Source organism: Neofelis nebulosa, chromosome 6 (assembly GCF_028018385.1).
Source record: "Neofelis nebulosa isolate mNeoNeb1 chromosome 6, mNeoNeb1.pri, whole genome shotgun sequence".
NCBI classification, from domain to species: Eukaryota; Metazoa; Chordata; class Mammalia; order Carnivora; family Felidae; genus Neofelis; species Neofelis nebulosa.
In genome coordinates this window covers 48859172-48879635 of record NC_080787.1, presented here as the reverse complement: position 1 = coordinate 48879635, position 20464 = coordinate 48859172, and the positions used below count along the sequence as shown (strand labels likewise).

Sequence of the window (20464 nt, the reverse complement as noted above, 5' to 3'; positions counted from 1 at the left end):
ATACTCCCACCCTGGCTGATTTAAATCTAACAACAAGACATCACTACAGATGGAGTTAGAAAGGGATGGACACATAATACAGGGTTTCCACCATCCATATACAGTAGATGCAAATACCCTCACAAGCAAAGTAAAGTGTAGACAAGTAATTAGGAAGTAATGCATTTGGAGGATGGAGGACCTTAAACAGAGCCATTGTTTTATTTAATTAAAAGTTTATATGTTTAATTTTTAATGATGTCCCTTTGCAAAATTCCTAAAAATAGAAGTCATTTCTCTTGAGCCAGGGCAAACCAGCTCCAGAACACCGGTGCCTAATACCTACCAGTCCTCATGCCCAGGGTCTACCCTTCACCCACACCCTGCTCTCAGCTTCTCACCTCCATCAGTACTGGCATTTGGATGAGCTCCATCCCCCTTGCCAGGAGTCAAGACAAAAACTGAGTTGAAATTACAAGTTGATCCTGTCATGACAGGTAAAGGAACTCATGGCACCAAAATACAAGTGCTCAGAGCCTAGTCCCAACAAAAATCACAGTAAAGATCTGCAACCCCAACACTGGGTGACAAGGAAAGGGAAATGTTGAGGAGTAGATACATCAACTCCTTAAGGGTTCCTGACAAATAGCCATGGGAATATACTGAACCGAAATTTAAGAACACTAGGCTGTTCTCCCAGCCCTATGCATGACTAGCCACATAAACATGGATAAGAGCTATACAAAAATTATAGGATACTATTCATATTTTCTATAGAAATGCATAAAAACAGAGATCCCAAAGACAAAGAACCATTATTATCATTATTATTAGCTTTGTTCTCCAAGGCATCAAAATGCTTATTATAAAATGAAATCACTGGGGGGCCCTGGGTGGCTCAATCGGTTAAGTGTCCAACTTAGGCTCAGATCATGATCTCACGGTTCGTGGGTTCAAGCCCTGTGTTGGGCTCTGTGCTGACAGCTCAGAGCCTGGACCCTGCTTCAGATTCTGTGTCTCCCTCTCTCTCTCTACCCCTCCCCCACTCACACTCTGTGTCTCCCTCTCTCTCTGTTTCTCTTAAAAATAAACATTAAAAAAACTTTTTAGGGGCGCCTGGGTGGCTCAGTTGATTGAGCGTCTCACTTCAGCTCAGGTCATAATCTCACAGCTCATGAGTTCAAGCCCTGCATCAGGCCCTGTGCTGACAGCTCGGAGCCTGGAGCCTGCTTCAGATTCTGTGTCTCCTTCTCTCTCTGCCCCTAACCCACTCACATTCTGCCTCTGTCTCTCTCAAAAATAAATAAACATAAAAAAAATTTTTTTTAAATAAAATTTAAAAAAATTTAATGAAATTGTTTATACACAAATCTTAAAAGAGAAAAAGGAGAAAATATTTGACCCAAAATCTCTATTATCCATTAGGTAAAACATTTATTTCCAAATAAGCATACATTCAGAAGAAAGGATTATTTTAAAGGTCTTTAGAAAGATAAAAGCTTTCTTATCAACTAGTTCCTATCTACATATTTAACATTCAGTGTAATAAATTTTGGCTCCTTGGTACCCAGTGACAGAAAAAAAAAAATGAAAAAAATTCAGTCAAGTAGAGGCTTATTGAATACGGCATACTATCCTGTCAAATTTCTACATGGTAACCTGGTAAGATGCTACAATGTATCTTTAAGTGAAAAAGTAAGGTGCATAATAATGTACATTTTAACCCCTATATTATGTGAAAATATATTTGTATATAAGCATAAAAAATTTGGCAAAGACACCCGTGAAACTGTGAACATTGCTTAATTCATAGAGGTGAGAGAAGAGAAGAGAAACCATCGTTAATATCATTCTGTATGACTTGCCTCATTACAATAAGATGGTTTCCAATGGGAACCAAAAATTCTAAATGGAAAGAAATGCCATGAATGTGCACATTTTAATACCTCCAGTTGGGTACCTAGATTTGGGGGAAGTAGTGGTATTTAGTTTCTGAACAGTAGCAGCTCAGCCTACTGTAGTGCTATTCATGATCTTTAGGTCATTTTTGAACTTGATGCTTTCCACCCACTGTTTTACTTCAGTATTTCAGGCAGGCAGTGGTAATACCCATTTTATAAGTGAGAAAAATATGGCTCAGAAAAGTTAATCAAATACCTCAAAAGAACGTCATATATCAGTAAATGAGAGAGTCAAGATTTGCATCCAGGCCTTTCTGGGGAAAAAGAGTTTATTTCCTCACTTAATATTCTATTCCAAATCTATTGTCTTTTATAAAGAAATACGATTCTATGGGGCTCCTGGGTGGGTCAGTCGGTTGACTTTCCAACTCTTGGTTTTGCTCAGGTCATGATCTTCCGGTTCATGAGTTTGAGTCCCACATCAAGCTCTGCACTGACAATGCGGAGCCTGCTTGGGATTCCCTCTCTCTCTCTCTCTCTCTCTCCCCCCCCTCCCTCTCTCTGCCTCTCCCCTGCTCGTGCTCGCTCTCTCCCAAAATAAATAAATGAATTTTTTAAAAAGACAGGAATAAAGAAATATGATTCCAAAAGCTCCGAATCACAAAACTTCTCCCTGAATTCTCTCACTTAGTACTTGGTCAGTAGCATCTAGACTTACCTGGAATGCATTGAGCACAGAGAAGATAATGTGGAAGGCAAGGTTGCTGTCATCAATGACCATGGCTATTCCAAATCCCCAGGTCAGTCCCAGCAGTGGTGTAAGGATGGCAATGTTCTTACTGATTCTCACAATGGCTCTCACCTCCTGGAACATGGAACTGCCAATGGCGGGTCGCTGGGTCTTGACAATCACCAGTGTGACCGTGACCAGGTTCACTACCACAATGGCCAGAGCTGGGACCACAAAGGCCAAGAGGGCCTTGGTCACGTCCCAGTTGAGCCAGCAGGCCTCAGGCCGTAGGTAGCCTTTGCCGGGCTCAGTGGCAGCAACTGTGATAGCAGCAATGACCAAGGGGCACCCGTAGCCGATTGAAAAGAGAGCTGCCACCAGGACCGACTTGGGCAGTGTATGGAAGACAATCAGGATTCCATAGAGGATAAGGAGTGCTTTGGCAAGCATCCAGAAAAACACAGAAAGGTAAAAGAAATGAACAAAAAATGTTGCTGCCACACACCCACTGTGATGTGTCACTGGACCGCTAAGAAAGGAAGCCACAACAAACCACACATCAGCCATCAGCAAGGTGGCCGCAACATTAGCGATGCATATATGGCGTAAGTACGAGATCTCTGTCTTTGTCACTTGACCCCAGACCAAGACCTCAATGGACAAGCAAAGGATCAAGCTGCAAATAGAAATGCCCAGGCCTATGTACGTGATGTAAGTCAGGATCGGGCTCTCCAAGATGTGGGGTGACATAAGAATGGAAAAAGAGGTAAACAACTTGCTTGGCCTACATTTGCAAACAGCTTGCTGGGAGTTTTCTTGAGTTATTTGACAGGCCTGCTGGTCCCATCTGCTCTCCAAGGAGTGCCAGCCAACACACTGTGTCCTCTTCTCCTCTGACTTGTTGATCTTTTCAAAAATCAGTGAGATTCTTTTAAGTTCCTTGGGCAAAATGACAGATAAGACAAGCCCATTCACTGTGACGTTTTCCAAAAAACTGGCTTTTAAGATGGCCCCAAGAGTTGGAAATGCAATGCTGACGGCCTGAGAAGGAGCGGGCACCTTCCGAAGTTCATCTCTACTGATCAACACCTGCCCAGTGATCTCACTGCTGGTGTCATTAACTCTCATTGAAAAACTGAAATTCTTTCCAGTGTTGTCTGGGGATATGGCAGTGCCCATAGTATGAATGAAGACATCTGATATGTCAATCGGATATTTATTTATAAATAGCTTTCTGGCAAAGGAGTTGACTGATTGTAGCAGGACACAGCTGCTATTTCTGTCCGGGATGAAGGTCCAGTTTGAGATGCTTTTGCTGTTAAGAATGTGGTTGGCCATGATGCTGTAACTCTGCCAAGGAAGAACCAGCATTAGTACTGAGCTGCTCTGGGCATCTGCCAGAACAGTCAAGAGTCACTTTCATCAAGTGTGGTCCTCCATCCAACAGCATAGACATCCCCTGGGAACTTCTTAGAAATACGCAATCTCAGGGCCCACCCTAGACCCGATGAGTCATAATCAGCATCGTAATGAGATCCCCAGGGTACCCACACACCACCAAAATGTAAGTTGAGGGATAGAGCAAGGAGTGAGTTGCCCTCGTGTCACATATGCAGTGTCTCCCTGTGAGGCAGCCAGGTGGACAGCTCATGGACATCATCGGTCCCACTTCACATCTTGGTGAAGCCAGCAACTCGCTTACCCTGCTCAGCGTACCCATCATGCAATTAACATCTATTAAATCCCAACTGTGTGCAAGACCCTGTGCAGAAACATAGCGAATTGACAAGTAACCCCAGAGGCTGAACCTGCTTTTTGTCCTCTGCCTCAAAGATCAAAAATAAGGGGTGTCTGGGTGGCACAGTCAGTTAAGCAGCCGACTCTGGAGTTTGGCTCAGGTCATGATCTCACAGTTTGTGAGATTGAGCCCCACGTCAAGCTCTATGCTGACAGCACAGACCCGCTTGGGATTCTCTCTCTTCCTCTCTCTGCCCTTTCCCCACTCGCATGCACTCTCTCTCTCAATAGATGATAGATAGATAGATAGATAGATAGATAAAACTTTTAAAAAACACATTATTGAAAAGAAATGAAAGGAAAGGAAAGGAAAGGAAAGGAAAGGAAAGGAAAGGAAAGGGAAGGAAAGGAGGAAGGAAAGGAAAGGAAAGGAAAGGAAAGGAAGGGAAGGGAAGGGAAGGGAAGGGAAGGGAAGGGAAGAGAAGAGAAGAGAAGAGAAGAGAAGAGAAGAGAAGAGAAGAGAAGAGAAGAGAAGAAAAAAAGAAAGGAAAGGAAAGGAAAGAAAAGAAAAAAAGAAAAGAAAAGAAAACAAGTCCAATTCCATTTCACACTTCTGCAGCACATATGTATGGCTGTTTTCTTTGCATTCTGTCATTTTCTATTTTAGCAATCTATTATTCTGACTCAAAAATAAAAGTAAGAAAAGTCTCTGCAAGAACCAGAATGGTTCTTAGAGGTTTCCAGTAGCTAAAATACACATTGGGAAAGCTTATTCCGGTATCTGATCCAGTACCCAATAAGTGCTGTCTCTAAATGCTTACTGATGGAGCATGTTCACTTTTCTATGTCTTTTGTTCCTCGTTCAGTGAACATTTATTGAGCATTTATTGAACACTTATTGTTATGCTACGCATTACAGACACTGATGTGAAAGAGGTGGTCCTCGGACCCCAAAAAGCCCACTGAATATTCCAATCAACCTGCATTCCTTTCCACTGAGGTATCATTCTGCCAAATCAAGGCTACTCACCTTCATCTTCGCCACGTCAACATCTGTCAATAACACCGTGGATATGTTGTGTAAGAGCTGCACAATGACAGCGATGTTTCCCGGGATCCGGGGAGACTGCCGAATGTTCCTGATTACACAGGACAAATCCTTCGGACACGTTTGCATCAGCCTGTCTGTGATGGTCTCAGGCTTTCTGGCATACTCATCTACTTTTGTATTTCCTCCTAGTGGTTGGATCGAATATAAATTTGTCTACGAAATGGCAAAAAGAAAGTTTTGATTATGTTACTTTTGTTTTGAAAATAAAAGCACCTTTACTAAAACCGAGGACAGCCTTATCACACAATTGTGTATTGCAGCGTGTTTTTCAATTTCACATCTTCAAAGTCACATCTGCTGTGGAATAACTTGCCCAATACCAAGGCACACGGAGAGAAAATGAAAGTCCCAGCTTGCCAGCTGCCTGCTCCTTAATCCCCTCCCTCCAGAGAGTAAATGTTATCTTTAGCATACCACTTCAGACCCCTTGTGCGTCTCTATAGCGTATATATGTCCTGTGCGCGTAGATACATTTCTAGTGTCATTTAAGCTTATTTTTACTATTCCTGAGGGGCAGAGCATGAGGCACGAGCGTATTTTAAAAATGGAAATTCTGAACTAGATTTAGATGAATCAACTGACACCAAGACAAAAGAATGACTGAAAATAATGATCAACAGTATCGCCTACAGATTCAGGCTCTGGGGCCCACACCTCTGTGCAGGAGTGGCAAACATGGCCCCCGACTGGCTGCCTGTTTCTTGTAAATAAAGTTTTATTGGGACCCAATCTGCTCATTTGTTTAAGTATTGTCTATGGCGGCTTTCATGCCACAACGGCAGGGTCAAATACTCGCAATAGAGACCCCATGACCCACAAGGACTAAAATATTAACTGTCTGGCCCTTAACAGAAAAAAAAAAAAAAAAAAACACTGCCAGCCCTTACTTCAAAGGACCCCTTTCCAGCATCCTCTAGCCTGGCCCTTCACAAGACAAAAAGTCTGCATGGGCCTAGAGGATACGCCTACTCAGAACTCATGTCCCTGCATCTAGACACTCAAAGTCCCTGCTTAGCAACCCCAAGTCCACTTCCAGAGCCTGCATGGCCCTCCATCCAACAACATAGACATCCCCTGGGAACTTCTTAGAAATGCTACCAAGGATGGACCAAGCCACCAGGGTGCTAGCCACTAGGCCCGATAGGTGGCACAGGGACCTCTGTTTCCAGGGTTATGAACAGGTGGCCTTGGCTTTCCACCACCCTACAGGTGCAGGACGGAATGTGGGATGAAAGGTCAGCAGAATATATTCTACTTAGTGGTCTGTAAGCTTGATTGAAAGCACTTAGATATTAAAGTGTATGGTACGTGGCTTTCTGTGAGTATCTTTGCAAAGGTCCCTCAAATTAGGGGTGGGCCGGTGACAGACATCCTGGAGAGGGCAGCCTTTGAAGTCTGCTCAGGAACTTCAGGTGCAGAATCCACTGGCACTCCTCGTGGCCACATGCAAAACCACTGAAGGGGGATGTTCCTAGATGCGAAAGCATTGGCTCCTCTGAAGGAATCAGGAGCTGAACTTCAGAAAAGGTAAAGCCCTTATGAGAAAAAGAGTACAAAAGGGACACCTGGGTGGCTCAGTCTATTAAGGGTCCGACTTCAGCTCAGGTCTGATCTCACCATTTGTGAGTTTGAGCCCCGGGTCGGGCTCTGTGCTGATGGCTCAGAGCCTGGAGCCTGCTTTGGATTCTGTGTCTCCCTCTGTCTCTCTCTCCCCCACTCATGCTGTCTCTCTCTCTCCCTCTCTCAAAAATAAATAAACATTAAAAAAAAAATGAAAAAACAAGAAAGAAGAGGAGTAAATGAAACACAAAGAGAACAAAAAGTATTTGTCCTGATTTTATCAAACGTGATTTTTTTAAATGTGTAATTACTTAAGTATATATGGAAATGTGCTCATTTGTTTGATGACGAAGTCCTTCCCTTTAGGTCAGCTTGCTTCTCATGCTTTACTGAGCACAGAAATCACCTGAGGTGATTGATACCATGAAAATTCAGATTCAACAGATCTGGGATGGGGTCTGAATTCTGCATATCTAAAAGTTCTCAGGGTTGCCCGTGCTTCTGGTCAGCGAAAGCTATGTTAAATATCACAGCTCCGTATTAAAAAGCTAAAAGCTGGGGTGCCTGGTGGCTCAGTCAGTTAAGCATCCGACTTCGGCTCAGGTCATGATCTCACGGTTCGTGAATTCGAGCCCCACATCGGGCTCTACACTGGACAGTGCAGAGCCTGCTTGGGATTCTCTCTCCCTCTCTCTCTGCCCCCTTCCCACTTGCGCTTTCTCTATCTCAACATAAATAAATAAAAATATTTTAAAAAGCTATGAGCAAAGATGGAGAAGTAGGCCATGATCCCTCCAGAAAGCCCTTCTAGCTCTGACCTCAGGATCAGGTTTCTTTGTGTCATGAAGCACGTGGGAGACCAGAGCACAAACTTTTAGATGCCCACAGTTAGGACCTCCCTCCTTGTGCAGGGAGAGAAGATGAGCGTGTGTTTATGTATTCACGTACAAACACACTTGCCTACCAGCCCTGCCTTGTGCTCTCCCTCTCTCTTATTGACCATGCAATGCGTTGCTAACGTGGGGACTCCACTCTGTGTGCGAGAGAAAGGATAGTACCTCAAAGATGTTGAAGGCATTAAGAGTCTGACAGGTTTCAGTGATCTTGTGCCATTTCTTCTGCCTGCATAAGAACCCCATATTTCCCTGTGAGTCTGGAGGGCAAGGTTGACTGCAGTGGGAATTGTCCACACAGACGCCATCGCATACACCTGGGGAAATAAAAGGTATCAGCATCAGATGGAGAGGCTGGGGCTCTGGGCTGCACGGGCCAATCACCAAGACGTCAGCACAGCGAGGGCACGTAAACCCTGCAGACATCGGGTGTGTTTTCTTTGCAAAGTGGGGGGAGATTGAAATAGATCAGTGATTGTCATACTATTTCGGTGGCAAACACCTATTGCTTCCAACAAAACATTATCCAGAACTCACACATATAAAGCAGATAAAAGTGGAACTATCCCAGTTGAAGTGAGAAGCAAGAGCCCGTGTTCAGTTCACTAGGTCTGTCACACTCCACAGGAACCCGCTGGACACGTCCTGTAACCCCTCTAGCTTCCCAGAACACAGTATGGAAGCCACTGCGCTCGATGTTCTTGGAGAAAGCTCCCAGCTCCGGAATGAGTATGTCATCAACGAGTTCTCACAGACCTGTTCTAGCCACTGCTCCCATCTGACTTGGCTCAATTGAAAGAGTTTTTGGCAAAGAACTCTCAGGCCAGGATGGAGCAGAGGGTGCTGAGAGGAGAGGGGAGCAGGGGTCAAAAGTACAATTTAATAGGAGAAAGATAAACAATCCACATGCCAGCCATCCAGGCGTCCCGTCTGCCATGCCAATAAACAGAGGGCTGAGCCTGGCTATTACAATAATAAACATAAAAACTTCCATTTGATTACAAACTGCTGCCGACATACCTTGTGGCCTGGGAGACATCTCCTTGCTTTTGTTAGCAACCTAGAAAGGGAAAATCAAAAGTCACATGAAAATTAATTACTGATATGCCAGCCCAATGATTCATTCTAGTCACAGACTAACACCCACATCGGACTCAGCTCTGATGCCAAGATGCCTCCAAAAGCTGAGACCATGAAGTAAGTCCCCATGGCCCCATTCCTCATCAGCCTGGATGGCTTTCTCTCCCACTGCAGGAGCAGTCCGGCAAGAAGGATCAACGTTCTATCCAAGAAATGCACCAGGAGCAGAGGTGAGCTTACGTGGAGATTAATGAAGGTTAGGCTGTAGAATTCCTTGTGTATATGGGCCCCTTCCAAGCAGTGAGAGAGGGTTTAGCAATGTGTTCACATAATCGTGTATTTCATTAAAATTTCGAAAGCAAAATAGCTTAACCACCATCTGTTCAGACCATTATTTTTTGCCACTTCACCTTTCCTTACTTCACACTCTCCTTCATTCTGGATAGCACTAGAGAATCTAGAGAAGTAGAAGTTGAGTTGGGGATACATCTAGTTTGAATTTAATAGCATATATTTATGTAATTTGCAGTCATCAGCACATTACAAGGAGGACATCAACATATAAATGGTATTTACTTTAAGAGTGGTTACAATTAGTCACAGAACAAGAAAATTCTAAGTGTTCTGGACACTTTGCAGGTCATATATGAAAGAAACTCGTTAGATGTTTTCCCAAAGCTGGCAAAAGTCTTACATATTTACATGGCGTTGCTAATAATGAAACGAGAAGCTGAAAGATATTCTTCTAAACCAACAATAATAAAAAACAAATTGAATCAGCAATGCTAGAGTGAAAACTGAATTAATTTTTCTATTTTCTATCTAGAAAAAAATATTACAAAATTATTGGCATGCAAGTATACAGCTAAAAATGTAGAGACAAAAATGTGGGCAGTTCATTAATTAAAATATTGCTATTTTACTGGATTTATTACTGAATAATGCTGAGTAATTACCAAATCTAATTCTCTTCGGCATTTCTAAATTTGAAATTTGTTGCAATTACTTTCCTAAGTAGATTCTCACTTTACCCTCAATCTTGTATTTGTAATTTTGTATACTTTTTCTTTAAAAAAAATGTTTTTAATTTTATTTTGAGAGAAAGGGCAGGAGGGGCAGAGACAGACAGACAGACAGACAGACAGACAGAGAGAAAAATCCCAAGCCGACTCCACACTGTCAGCACACAGCCAGACTCAGGGCTCAATCTCACAAACTGTGAGATCATGACGGGAGACGAAATCAAGAGTCAGACACTTAAGCAACTGAGCCATCCAGGAACCCCTGTATTCTTCTCCTTTTACAGAACTCTCTTCACATCTGGCTTCCCCCTATCCTGAGCATTTCCCACCCCTCCTGATTAAAAACCCTTCTCTAGCCCACCCATTCATCAGACTAGACCCCTCACTGAGCAGCATCATATTGTGGTCGAAGGGTATAGTCTTGGAGCAGACCGCCTGGGTCCAAATCCCAACACCACTACTTGAAACCTTGAAAAAGTTCGTCTCTCTGGGCCTCAGGGTCCTCCTCGATAAAGCAGGGTGAGAATGACACTATTAGAATTGTGTGATACCTCAGAGCACTTTAATGAAGAATAAATGAGATCAGCTATGGAAAACACTTAGAATGGGGCCTGGAATATCTTAAGTGGTACTTAAGATTTAGCTCCTGTTACTATTCTCTGAATATGAACTTACTATCTATTAAATACAGAGCTCAAGTTCGTCCCTTCCAACAAGTCTTTCCAGTTTCAAATGGTACATCGTTCCCTCTCTGTCTCCTGTAGGATTTGTTGTTTACACCACTATACCTCTCATTCAATGCTTCACATATACTCACCTTCCTGCCTTTGACTCTCTAATCATTTTTATATATGCATATTATCTCATTTAAATTGTATGTTCCTTAAGAACAAAATCCACGGATGGATTTTGTATTGTGTTTTTTATACCCCCCCTAAGATGCTAGTTCTGTGTCTTGTACATATATGTGTATATACATATTAGCTTGTATGTATATACTGACATACATGTGCGTGTGTGTGTACACAGGGAGAGAGAGAGAGAGAGAGAGAGAGACTGAAACTTCCTGTGTTTGTACCAGAAGTTTGCTCTCTAGTGGCTGGGAAGAGACATGGTCCAATTCTCCAACTTGCATTCCAAGATCTAAACCACTAGGGAAGGAATTAGAAATTCAGTGACTCAACGGTGTGACTAACATGTAGAGGTCATGTCCCTCTCTCCTTCACTATATTGTTTCTCTCTGTGTTATCAAGAAGCAAGCCTGACACTTCCATTTTCTCTACCAAATAAGAATTTAAGAGAATCTGAATTGAGCATTTAGGGTCTGTCTAAAGTGAAGGGTATCACTGCGGACTTGTGAGTTACAATATCCTTCAAAGCACTGAGGCAAGCTGACTTCCCATTTTACGGTCTACAGATTCAAGCCTTATTTCATACCTGGGAGACTCAAAGGCTTTTGACCCCAACAAAAATAATAAAATGGCATATTTTTTTTTAGTTTTGAAAGACCTTCTTATTTTATAAATAAAGAAAGCGCATCTTTGATAGATGAGGTGATTTACACAAAACCCTGCAGGGGGCTCCTCTTAGAGTTGGAACCAGAACCCAGCTCTTCTCAATCCTACAACACTGTTCTTTCCACCAAGCCATCCCATATGCATGTGGAGAGAGCAGAGGAGGATGTAGGGTGTAGGGAGGTGATGCTCTAAACTCATCCTGAGAGGGTCATGGTCTCTAATACACCACAATAAAGCACTTAAAAGTGAAATTCCAGGGGCGCTTGGCTGGCTTGGTCAGTGGAGTGTGCAACTGTTGATTCCGAGGTTGTAAGCCCGAGCCCCACGTTGGGTGTAGAAATTACTTAATAAAGCCTTTAAAAAAAAAAAAAAGTGAACGACGCCAGATAATACTTGGCCCATTATACAGACTCCAGTGAAGTCACATTATATTGATCACATATGTGGGCAGAAGACCGTGGCATGCTATTTACAAAGAATTCTAGAAATTCTACCTTCTTAAGTGAAAGATCTGATTTACTTCTTCCCAGTGAATTTGCCAAAGCACATCCATATATGACTCCTGGTCATTTCATTTCTAGGGTGGCATCCTATATGAGCCACTTGAGCTTCAGATGTCCTCAATCTTCAGGAGCGCCTGGGTGGCTCAGGTGGTTGAGCGTCCAGCTCTTGATTTCAGCTCAGGTCATGAACCCAGAGTCATGGGATTGAGCCCTGTGTTGGGCTTCTCTCTCTCTCTCTCCCTGTCTCTCTCTCTCTCTCTTTCAATACCTCTGCCCCTGCCCCTCTTCTCCACTAGTGCTCTCTCTATCTACAAAAAGAAAAAAAAAAAGGTCTACAATCTTCAACATAACAGTAGGAAAAAGACCCTTTGAAAACCTGTAATCTGCTCAACTGAAAAGCTGCCTGAGTGCGTAGACAGGTCAGGAGAGGGGTAGCACTCAGAAACTCAGCATCCAGCAACTTCTAAATTGAGAAGAAAAGGATGGAATGCTCATAACTTGATCCCCAATAACCAAGAAAACAAAGTCAATCTCCCAGGCTCTGCCTATTCTTTAAGTTCTGCCTTGTGGGAAAATATGGATGAGGAAATGAAGAAGGGGAAGAGAACCAAACTGTGGGGTCGGGATGTCTTCTGAAAGAGGTCTTTCAGAAAGAGTCTTTAGCCTCTCCCAGAAGCCAGACACCAGTTCAGTGCTGGGGAAAAGGGAAGCCATGGAGAAAATTCCCATCCAGTGGCACACCACTCAGAAGATAAAGTAAATATCATTTGGAAATTCCCAGAAAGAATTCCCAGAAATTCCCAGAAAGAAAGAGAGTCATAAGGCTCACTGCCCCACAAAACTTACAAATAGTACATTGCTACAAACCTTACCCCAGTTAAACCTTGATTAACCATTGGCTGTCAGAGTTCCTCATTTCTCCTTCCGGCCCATCCACTGTGTTCACTATCACGATTCTCATTCTGGGTGGGACAATGCCTCATTGAGCCAGACCATTCCTAGGGTCTGCCCACTAAATGCCATTAAGTATCTCCCAGTCATTGTGACATCCCTCACTGCCCCCACACTTTCAAGTGCCTCTACGGAAGTAGCACTGTCCAGCGGTGAGCAATGAAAAGTCATCACCGTCAAAGGATATGAAAAAAAAAAAAAAAAAGAGTTTATCACCCTTAAATCATTTGAGCCTCATTGCATCTCGGAAACTTGTAGAAAAAAATCAAAAGAAAACTAGTCTGAGGCTATTAGCTAAAACAGGTTTTGGTTACCCACAGCTGTAATTTCTTCGGGCTGGACCACTATCTTCTCCCTACACTTGAGCACAGGTAACTACGAGCTGCCTGACAGATGGGTTTTCGTTTCCATTTGCTCTCTCCCTACCGGTTCCTTCTCCCACCTCCCTTTGCTTACCTGGCATAATGTCCTGCAGGATTCTGTGGGCAAAAGAAACACTAAGCAGTAGAGCAAAAGCATGTGAGTCATCGTCTTCCACACCGCTGCCTTTCTTGCTTCTATAAAAATAAATGAAAAAGCAAAGTGTCTCCAATCTGAAGCTTTCAAAGTCTCTCACTGCAGTCAGCCCGTAAGTCTGGGTTCTGTCCTGAGTGCTGTCAACTCAGACTTCTCTGCCCCAGAGGTGGCGTCCCTGTGGCCTCCCATGGACCTCACCAGGAGGCTGCAGGTGTGAGCGGCTGGTGCCAGGAAGCACAGGCAACCTGACACCTGAGGTAGGAATCCTTCCAAAGGAAGCTGCCTGCTGGGGTGTAATGAATAATAGCCCGCGTTCAGGGATCCAGAAGGATGGTTCACTCCCTGGGTTAGGCAGGCCTGAGAAACGTGTGGGTGGCTGTGGTGGAAGCTGAGTTGGGGTGCCTATGTGCAAACTCAGCCCAGAGACATCTTTCGAAGGAGAGTAAGCACCAGGCTTGGCCTATTATCTCATTCCCACCCAACTGGATTTTCGTAGGTAGGTAGCAAACTTCCCAAACTGATCTTAGACAAGTCCTGCTACTGTTATTTCTGCCAAAATTGATCTCAAAACTAAAATGATTCGTTGGCACCTAGAATAGCGCTGGAAACATGGTGGTGCCCACAATATACTCATTGAGGAAAGAGGAAAGAAGAGAGGAAGGCAAGGTGGGCAAGAAACACTGATGATTTATATCAGATCTGTGCTCTATCAGATCTGATCCATATCAGATCTCTATTTTTTAATAGTAAATTTTAATAATTTTAATATTTTTCATTTTGGGTGAAATCCTCTTTGAAATGTATTTGATATTTCTTTGCTTTTAGACGGCAGGGTTCAGAAGACTTGGACGTCATCAAGAAAGGCCGGGAGCTTTTGCAATGGCTGATATTTGCTCTTTGACCATTTTTAGCCAGAAAGGAATAGCTTTTATCCTATTTGTGCATAATTCTACAGCAAATAAGGCCATTATTTTAAAGACTAGGCAAAATGTCTTTTTAGCCATATTTCCTATGTTGAAATACTAACCTAACTGAAATTCCACTGAAATCCAAAGGTTATTTACAATATTCTACATTGCCTGCTGCAGCCTCTTTCAGTGGTTTTCTAATTGTGAGGCTAACGACCAACCTATTTCTACCTATGTGCAGTCTCTTTGTTTTACTAGAAATGGAATCCTGGCCTCTTGAAAAGAAAAAAAAGTCACCATTCTGCATTTAGCTGTATTCAGATATTGCATTTCCATATATATATTTTTTTGTTTGTATTGTAAAAAATTCACATAATGGAGCGACTAGGTGGCTCAGTCAGCTAAGCGTCCAACTCTTGATTTCAGCTCAGGTCACGATCTCATGGTTCGTGAGGTTGAGCCCCACGTCGGGCTCTGAGCTGACAATGTGGATGCTGCTTGGGGTTCTCTGTCTCCCTCTCTCTCTACCCCTCCCCTGCTCACTCCCTATCTCTCTCTCTCAAAAATAAATAAATAGTTTTAAAAAATTCACATAATAAACAATGTTGTGATATAAAAAGGAAAAAAAAAAGGCTTTCTGCTGAAGGTCCCTAGTTCTTTAAGCACAAGGATTATGTTGTTGCTCATCAGTTTTAAGTATATTTAGTTGCAACCCACATGGGCATACAATTTCAAATAAATTTCAGCCACGTTGGCATCCTTTTTTTCCAAGTCTTCCAAACGGATAACAGTTCAGTATGAAAATCATCAGTCTTACCACAATGATCACCAATGCAGTTACTGCTTTGGGTAAAACCATCAAAATTTAAAAAAAAATTAAAAGCCACTGATGAATTTGTTAACATAATTTTCATAAAATCAGAACATGAGTCCATGTTTTTCTGATTTACACAAATTTAATTTCATTTTTTTAATGTTCATTTTATTTTTGAGAGAGAGAGAGAGTGAGACAGAGCATGAACATGCGAGAGGCAGAGAGAGAGGGAAACACAGAAACGGAAGCAGGCTCCAGTCTCCAAGCTGTCAGCTCAGAGCCCAATGTGGGGCTCAAAATCACAAACCTTGAGATCATGTTGGACGCTTAACTGACTGAGCCATCCAGTTGCCCCTATTTTACTTCATTTTAAATAGGCTCCGTGCCTAATGTGTGGCTTGAACTCACAACCCTGAGATCAAGAATCACATGCTTGGGGTACCTGGGTGGCTCAGATGGTTAAGCGTCCAACTTCAGCTCAGGTCATGATCTCACAATTCGTGAGTTCAAGCCCCACATCAGGCTCTATGCTGACAGCTCAGAGCCTGGTGCCTAGAGCCTGCTTCAGATTCTGTGTCTCATTCTCTCTCCGCCCCTCCCCCACTCGTGCTCTGTCTCCCTCTGTCTTTCAAAAATAAATAAATGTAAAAAAAAAAGAAAAGAAAAGAATCACATGCTTTACTAACTGAGCCAGTCAGGTGCCCCTTCATTGGTTTTATATTAAAATTCTGATTATACAGAATGTTTTCTCTTTAACTAAAACTACTTTTTACAAAGATTTAAAGAATGATAAAAGACAACAAACTTTCACTGTTCTGCCGAAACACTCAAATAGATTTTTTTTTTTTTTTTTTTTTTTTTTTTTTTTTTTTTTTTTATTTATTTTTTGGGACAGAGAGAGACAGAGCATGAATGGGGGAGGGGCAGAGAGAGAGGGAGACACAGAATCGGAAACAGGCTCCAGGCTCCGAGCCATCAGCCCAGAGCCCGACGCGGGGCTCGAACTCACGGACCGCGAGATCGTGACCTGGCTGAAGTCGGACGCTTAACCGACTGCGCCACCCAGGCGCCCCTCAAATAGATTTTTTTTTTAAGGGCTGGGAAGAAGTTGAATAACTAGATAAGTTCAACAAAACAATATGAAAACTACTGTTTGCTTAAAATGTTAAGGTGTTGTATTGAAAAAAGATCCTTATTTTATGGTCCCATTGTTTTAAATTTTAAACATAGCTGTTTTAATTTTATCAATATGCATTTTGATTATTAATAAAATTATTTTTATGCATGGCAAAATGAGCACTTTGTGCTATATGTGGTAATGACCTTCATAGACCTTACAGTATGGACTTTTTTGATAGTTATTCTGCTATTAAAATTTTGGAGCCCAGAATTTTCTAACAACTTCTTTGCTATCCGGGACTAGCTTGTCATGGAAAGACTGGAGACCACAACTCTGGAATGCTATCTTTGCCCAAGTTTCAACAATAGTGGAACTCTAAGTACATTCTGAACTTTTTCTTAATTCTTTTACTTAGAAGAAACAGTTTCTAAAGTTGGCTTTTTTTGGCATTTTGCTTAAACACGGCTCTTTAAGTAAAGTGGACTTCAATAAAATCAATTTTCTTCCAGACTTGTTGATATTAAGCCATAGTCATTAGCTCTTTTTCCAATCCTGTGAAAGCAAAAAGTTTGAAAGAAGACAAAAGTATAGGGGCAAAACAGCAGCAAGAATCCCATCTTTGGACCCCCACCGCCTCCCACCTTCTTCCAATTTCCTTCTGAAAAGCTTTTGGTTTCTAATGGTTCAGACCTCCTTCCACCAGCTCAGCCTCACACCTTTCTGAAATGCAAGGGGGGGGGGGCGGGGAATGTAACTCTTCCCTCTAAAACAAATGTTTGTAAATGTTAGTTTCGTGTAGCCCAAGCCAAACAATTTGCTACAGACATTGACTTCAGAGGAGGCTTATCTCTCAAGAACATACAACCTGAAAGAACAGTCATCTCATGCGATTCACACCAAAAAAAAAAAAAAAAAAAGCAATTACATCAGCACTGACATTTCACAAGGTAAAACGTGCTGAATACAAAATGTTACTTTTTTTTTTTATTGTTTAGTTAAGAAACCACTTCCCTTCTCCTTTATAGAGGAGGAGGAGGAGGAGGAGGAGGAGGGGAACAGTAAAGGTACTGGTAACTTGGCTAGATCTGCAAAGAGATAGTATTTCCAAAACATCCAAACTAGAAGATGTTTTCCCAATCTCTGCTGTCTGCTTTCGAAATCTGAAAAAGGTGCCTAAGATGTTTAATGTATGTTTATTCAACAGACAGAAAATGAGCTCCTCATTTGCAAGCAATGTCCTAACAGCTCGAAATTAACCAACCACAAAGATAACTTCTTTCCCTGTCTCCTCACTACCTTGGGGAAGCCACAGGCTAATGAGGCTTCTGAAACATTTCCAAGAGTTTGGGAACTTGGATGGGCTTTGTTCCCAGAAGTCCTGCAGACTCTAGGAGTCAAAGCTAGTCAAACAGGCATGACAGCAAGGATTCCAAAGTTCCAAATTTCACAAAAAGATTCTCATCTTTGCTAACAATTTAATTTCGAAATATCTCTTCCTATCTCTATGTCAAATTCCTCCAGCCCAAAGCCATACGTTGACTGGCAACAGGCACAGGTCACTAATGAAAGACAAAGCAGGCAGGAAGAGCAGGTGAGCTGCACGCTGGGACATGTTCTCTGTGTGGCTCCATCAGAAACAAACATTTGCTTAATTTAAACGCACACACATCAGCGAGGGAGACCAGAGCTATTTTATAATAGCTTGACTAGGGAATAACAAATCTTGATTAGGAAAAAACAAAGGTATACTGGAATACGAATCATGGCAATCACGAACAAAAGGAAACAGAAGTCCAGACAGGACTTTATCAGCCACTCAGGAGTATTTCAATCACCAGCTGTCAGCCGACAGTCTGCAGCTATTACTTGCATAATTAGGTTTTGCAGTGAGTTGCTGAGGCTTCCAGTGAGATCTGCAAAATGCTGTCAAAGCTCCCAAACAGCCTGGGAATACACTTCGGATGATCTCAGGGGTGGATGATCCCATTGCGTCTGTCATTTAGCCATCCCACTGTCTTACCTCCTAGTCACTCAGCAATCCCACCCGTCCGGCCTGAATCAGACATCACGGAAGGGAAGAGGAGAATAAAACAAATAGTCACTGTCTGTTTACTCTGTGTCTGGCACTATGTCTGCATTGACTCTTTTATTATTACTATTATTATATTTATTTTTGAGAGAGAGCGCGCACGCACAGCAAAGAGAAAGGGAGACAGAGAATCTCAAACAGGCTCCAAGCTGTCAGCACAGAGCCCTACACGGGGTTCAAACCCAGCGACTGGGAGATCATGCATGACCTGAGCCGAAATCTAGAGCCTAACACCCAACCGACTGAGCTACCAAGGTGCCACTGCATTAACTCTTTTAATGTCATCAAGTAGTTCTGTGACATTGAAGTGACTTCATGTTTTTACAAAAGTAAGGGGCTAAAAGTTGACCCTGCCTAACCTCACAGGTACTAAGTGGCACACTTGGGATTTGAACCCAGGTCTGTGATTTTTTTTTTTTTTTTTTTTTTTTTTGGTATGTCATATGGCTTTTCTAATAGAAGAAAGAGTTGATCTTTGTATGGGGTTAATTCTCTCAGAACATTTTCACAGGTAACTTTCATCTTGCCATCATAAAATGTTATGAGCTAGGCAGAGAAGTTATCATTTTCCTTTTTATCAAAGAAGAAATTGTCCAGATACCAAGTAGCTTCCCACAGTGGCACCCCAAGTTATTGGAAGACCCTGACTCTTTTCACCCCGATCCAGGCTCTTTTAACTACATCATTCTGTCCTTTCCTCCTTCTTGTCATAAAGATATAAAAAGGCTGGCCATCATCTCTAGCAAAAATAATAATAATAAATTGATTGATTGATTAGATAGATAAATGAGAGAGATCTAGGTTTAAATGACCTTAAATAAGCTTAAAAATTAAATATAATTGCCTTCAGAATTCCTCTGTCCTTTTCCTGAGTCATGTCCCATGCTGTGCCAAAATGCTCAGGCTCTTGCTTTCAGCTGCAGTCTAGAAGCTCCCTCCTTGGACAAAACTCCTCACTCTGAAGCAACCTTTCTCACGTCAAGGCCCTCTTTCCTAGGTCTTAAGAAATTCATTTCACTGACAAAAAGGAACAGTTAACCAATCAGATAAGCTGACTCCCAGTGAAGTGAAAATGAATACCAGTGGTGATGTGATTTAGTCATCCCAGGTAAGTATACATTTTAACAGGGTTTTTCTAGAGGTAACCTCTCCCACAGGAGGAAATAAAGGCAGGGACCCAGGTCAGTAGGCCAGATTCTTGGGAGTAAGGATGAGCTCTCCATGCCCCAAACCACACCCACAGAGCTACATACTCACATGTTTAGATGAGCCCTCAGGTTTCTCCTGAAACCCAATTTTTTTTAAAACTTTAAATCATTTTCATTGGTTTCCCCAAACCTTGGCCAGCTTCTCTAAACCTTTTTTGAACTGGCTGCTTTCCTCCTTAGGCATGTAGGTTTCAAGCAGTGCTAAGTAATGGATGATTACTCATACCTGAAAGATAAATAGTAAACAGGGATGAAGGTGTGCAGAGGGCACCGATGTCAGGCGCTTGGTATAGGTGTGCCCTGAGAATCAGCTCCCTCATGAGTCACCACAAAACCAAGGAGAGGATTTATCTAATAGTCAGAGGCTGCCAGGATGAGTTAAAGAGATCATACAAGTATACAAAATGTGGAAAGGAATGCTGAAAAACCTGGGAAACCCAAATCATTGTAGGACTACAACACTTCTGGGACCCTAGCATACAGAAAGAGCTGGTACGGCAAAAAGCACGGTATGCAAATTTGCTGATGGCACTTGTACAGACAGTAGCAGAAAAAAGAATATGGGAACAGTATCAATGTCAAACAACAATGAAGGGGATAGGAAATTATGATAAATCTGTATAAAGGCAAGTATAATATTTTGTCAAACACTGGAAGGACACCAAAGTATTAGCAGCTACCAAAAAAAAAAAATGATCGAATAATTTTCCACATACTCCATTCTTTATTTTCCACAAATAATTAGATTTATAACTGGGGAAAAATAAACTCTTTAGCATTGTGGCAGAAAGAGCATGAAGTAGGTTGAAAGTCAGAAGATCTGTG

General features: G+C 42.3%; 1 protein-coding gene across 2 annotated transcripts in view; it reads right to left on the bottom strand.

The window, feature by feature from the left end:
* Positions 1-20464, bottom strand: part of LOC131514317 (adhesion G-protein coupled receptor F2-like) — a 41114-nt gene that overhangs the window by 11754 nt on the left and 8896 nt on the right. Inside the window, exons 2-6 of one of the 2 annotated variants that reach the window (XM_058734193.1) lie at positions 13441-13541; positions 8932-8971; positions 8077-8228; positions 5378-5611; positions 2599-3960 (exon numbers count right to left, since the gene is read on the bottom strand). In XM_058734193.1, the coding sequence (XP_058590176.1) occupies positions 2599-3960; positions 5378-5611; positions 8077-8228; positions 8932-8971; positions 13441-13512 (1860 nt within the window). In that variant the 5' untranslated portion in view covers positions 13513-13541. Of the gene's footprint in view, positions 1-2598; positions 3961-5377; positions 5612-8076; positions 8229-8931; positions 8972-12905; positions 13105-13440; positions 13542-20464 lie in introns of those variants that run through there. The other variant, XM_058734194.1, reaches the window with a different exon arrangement.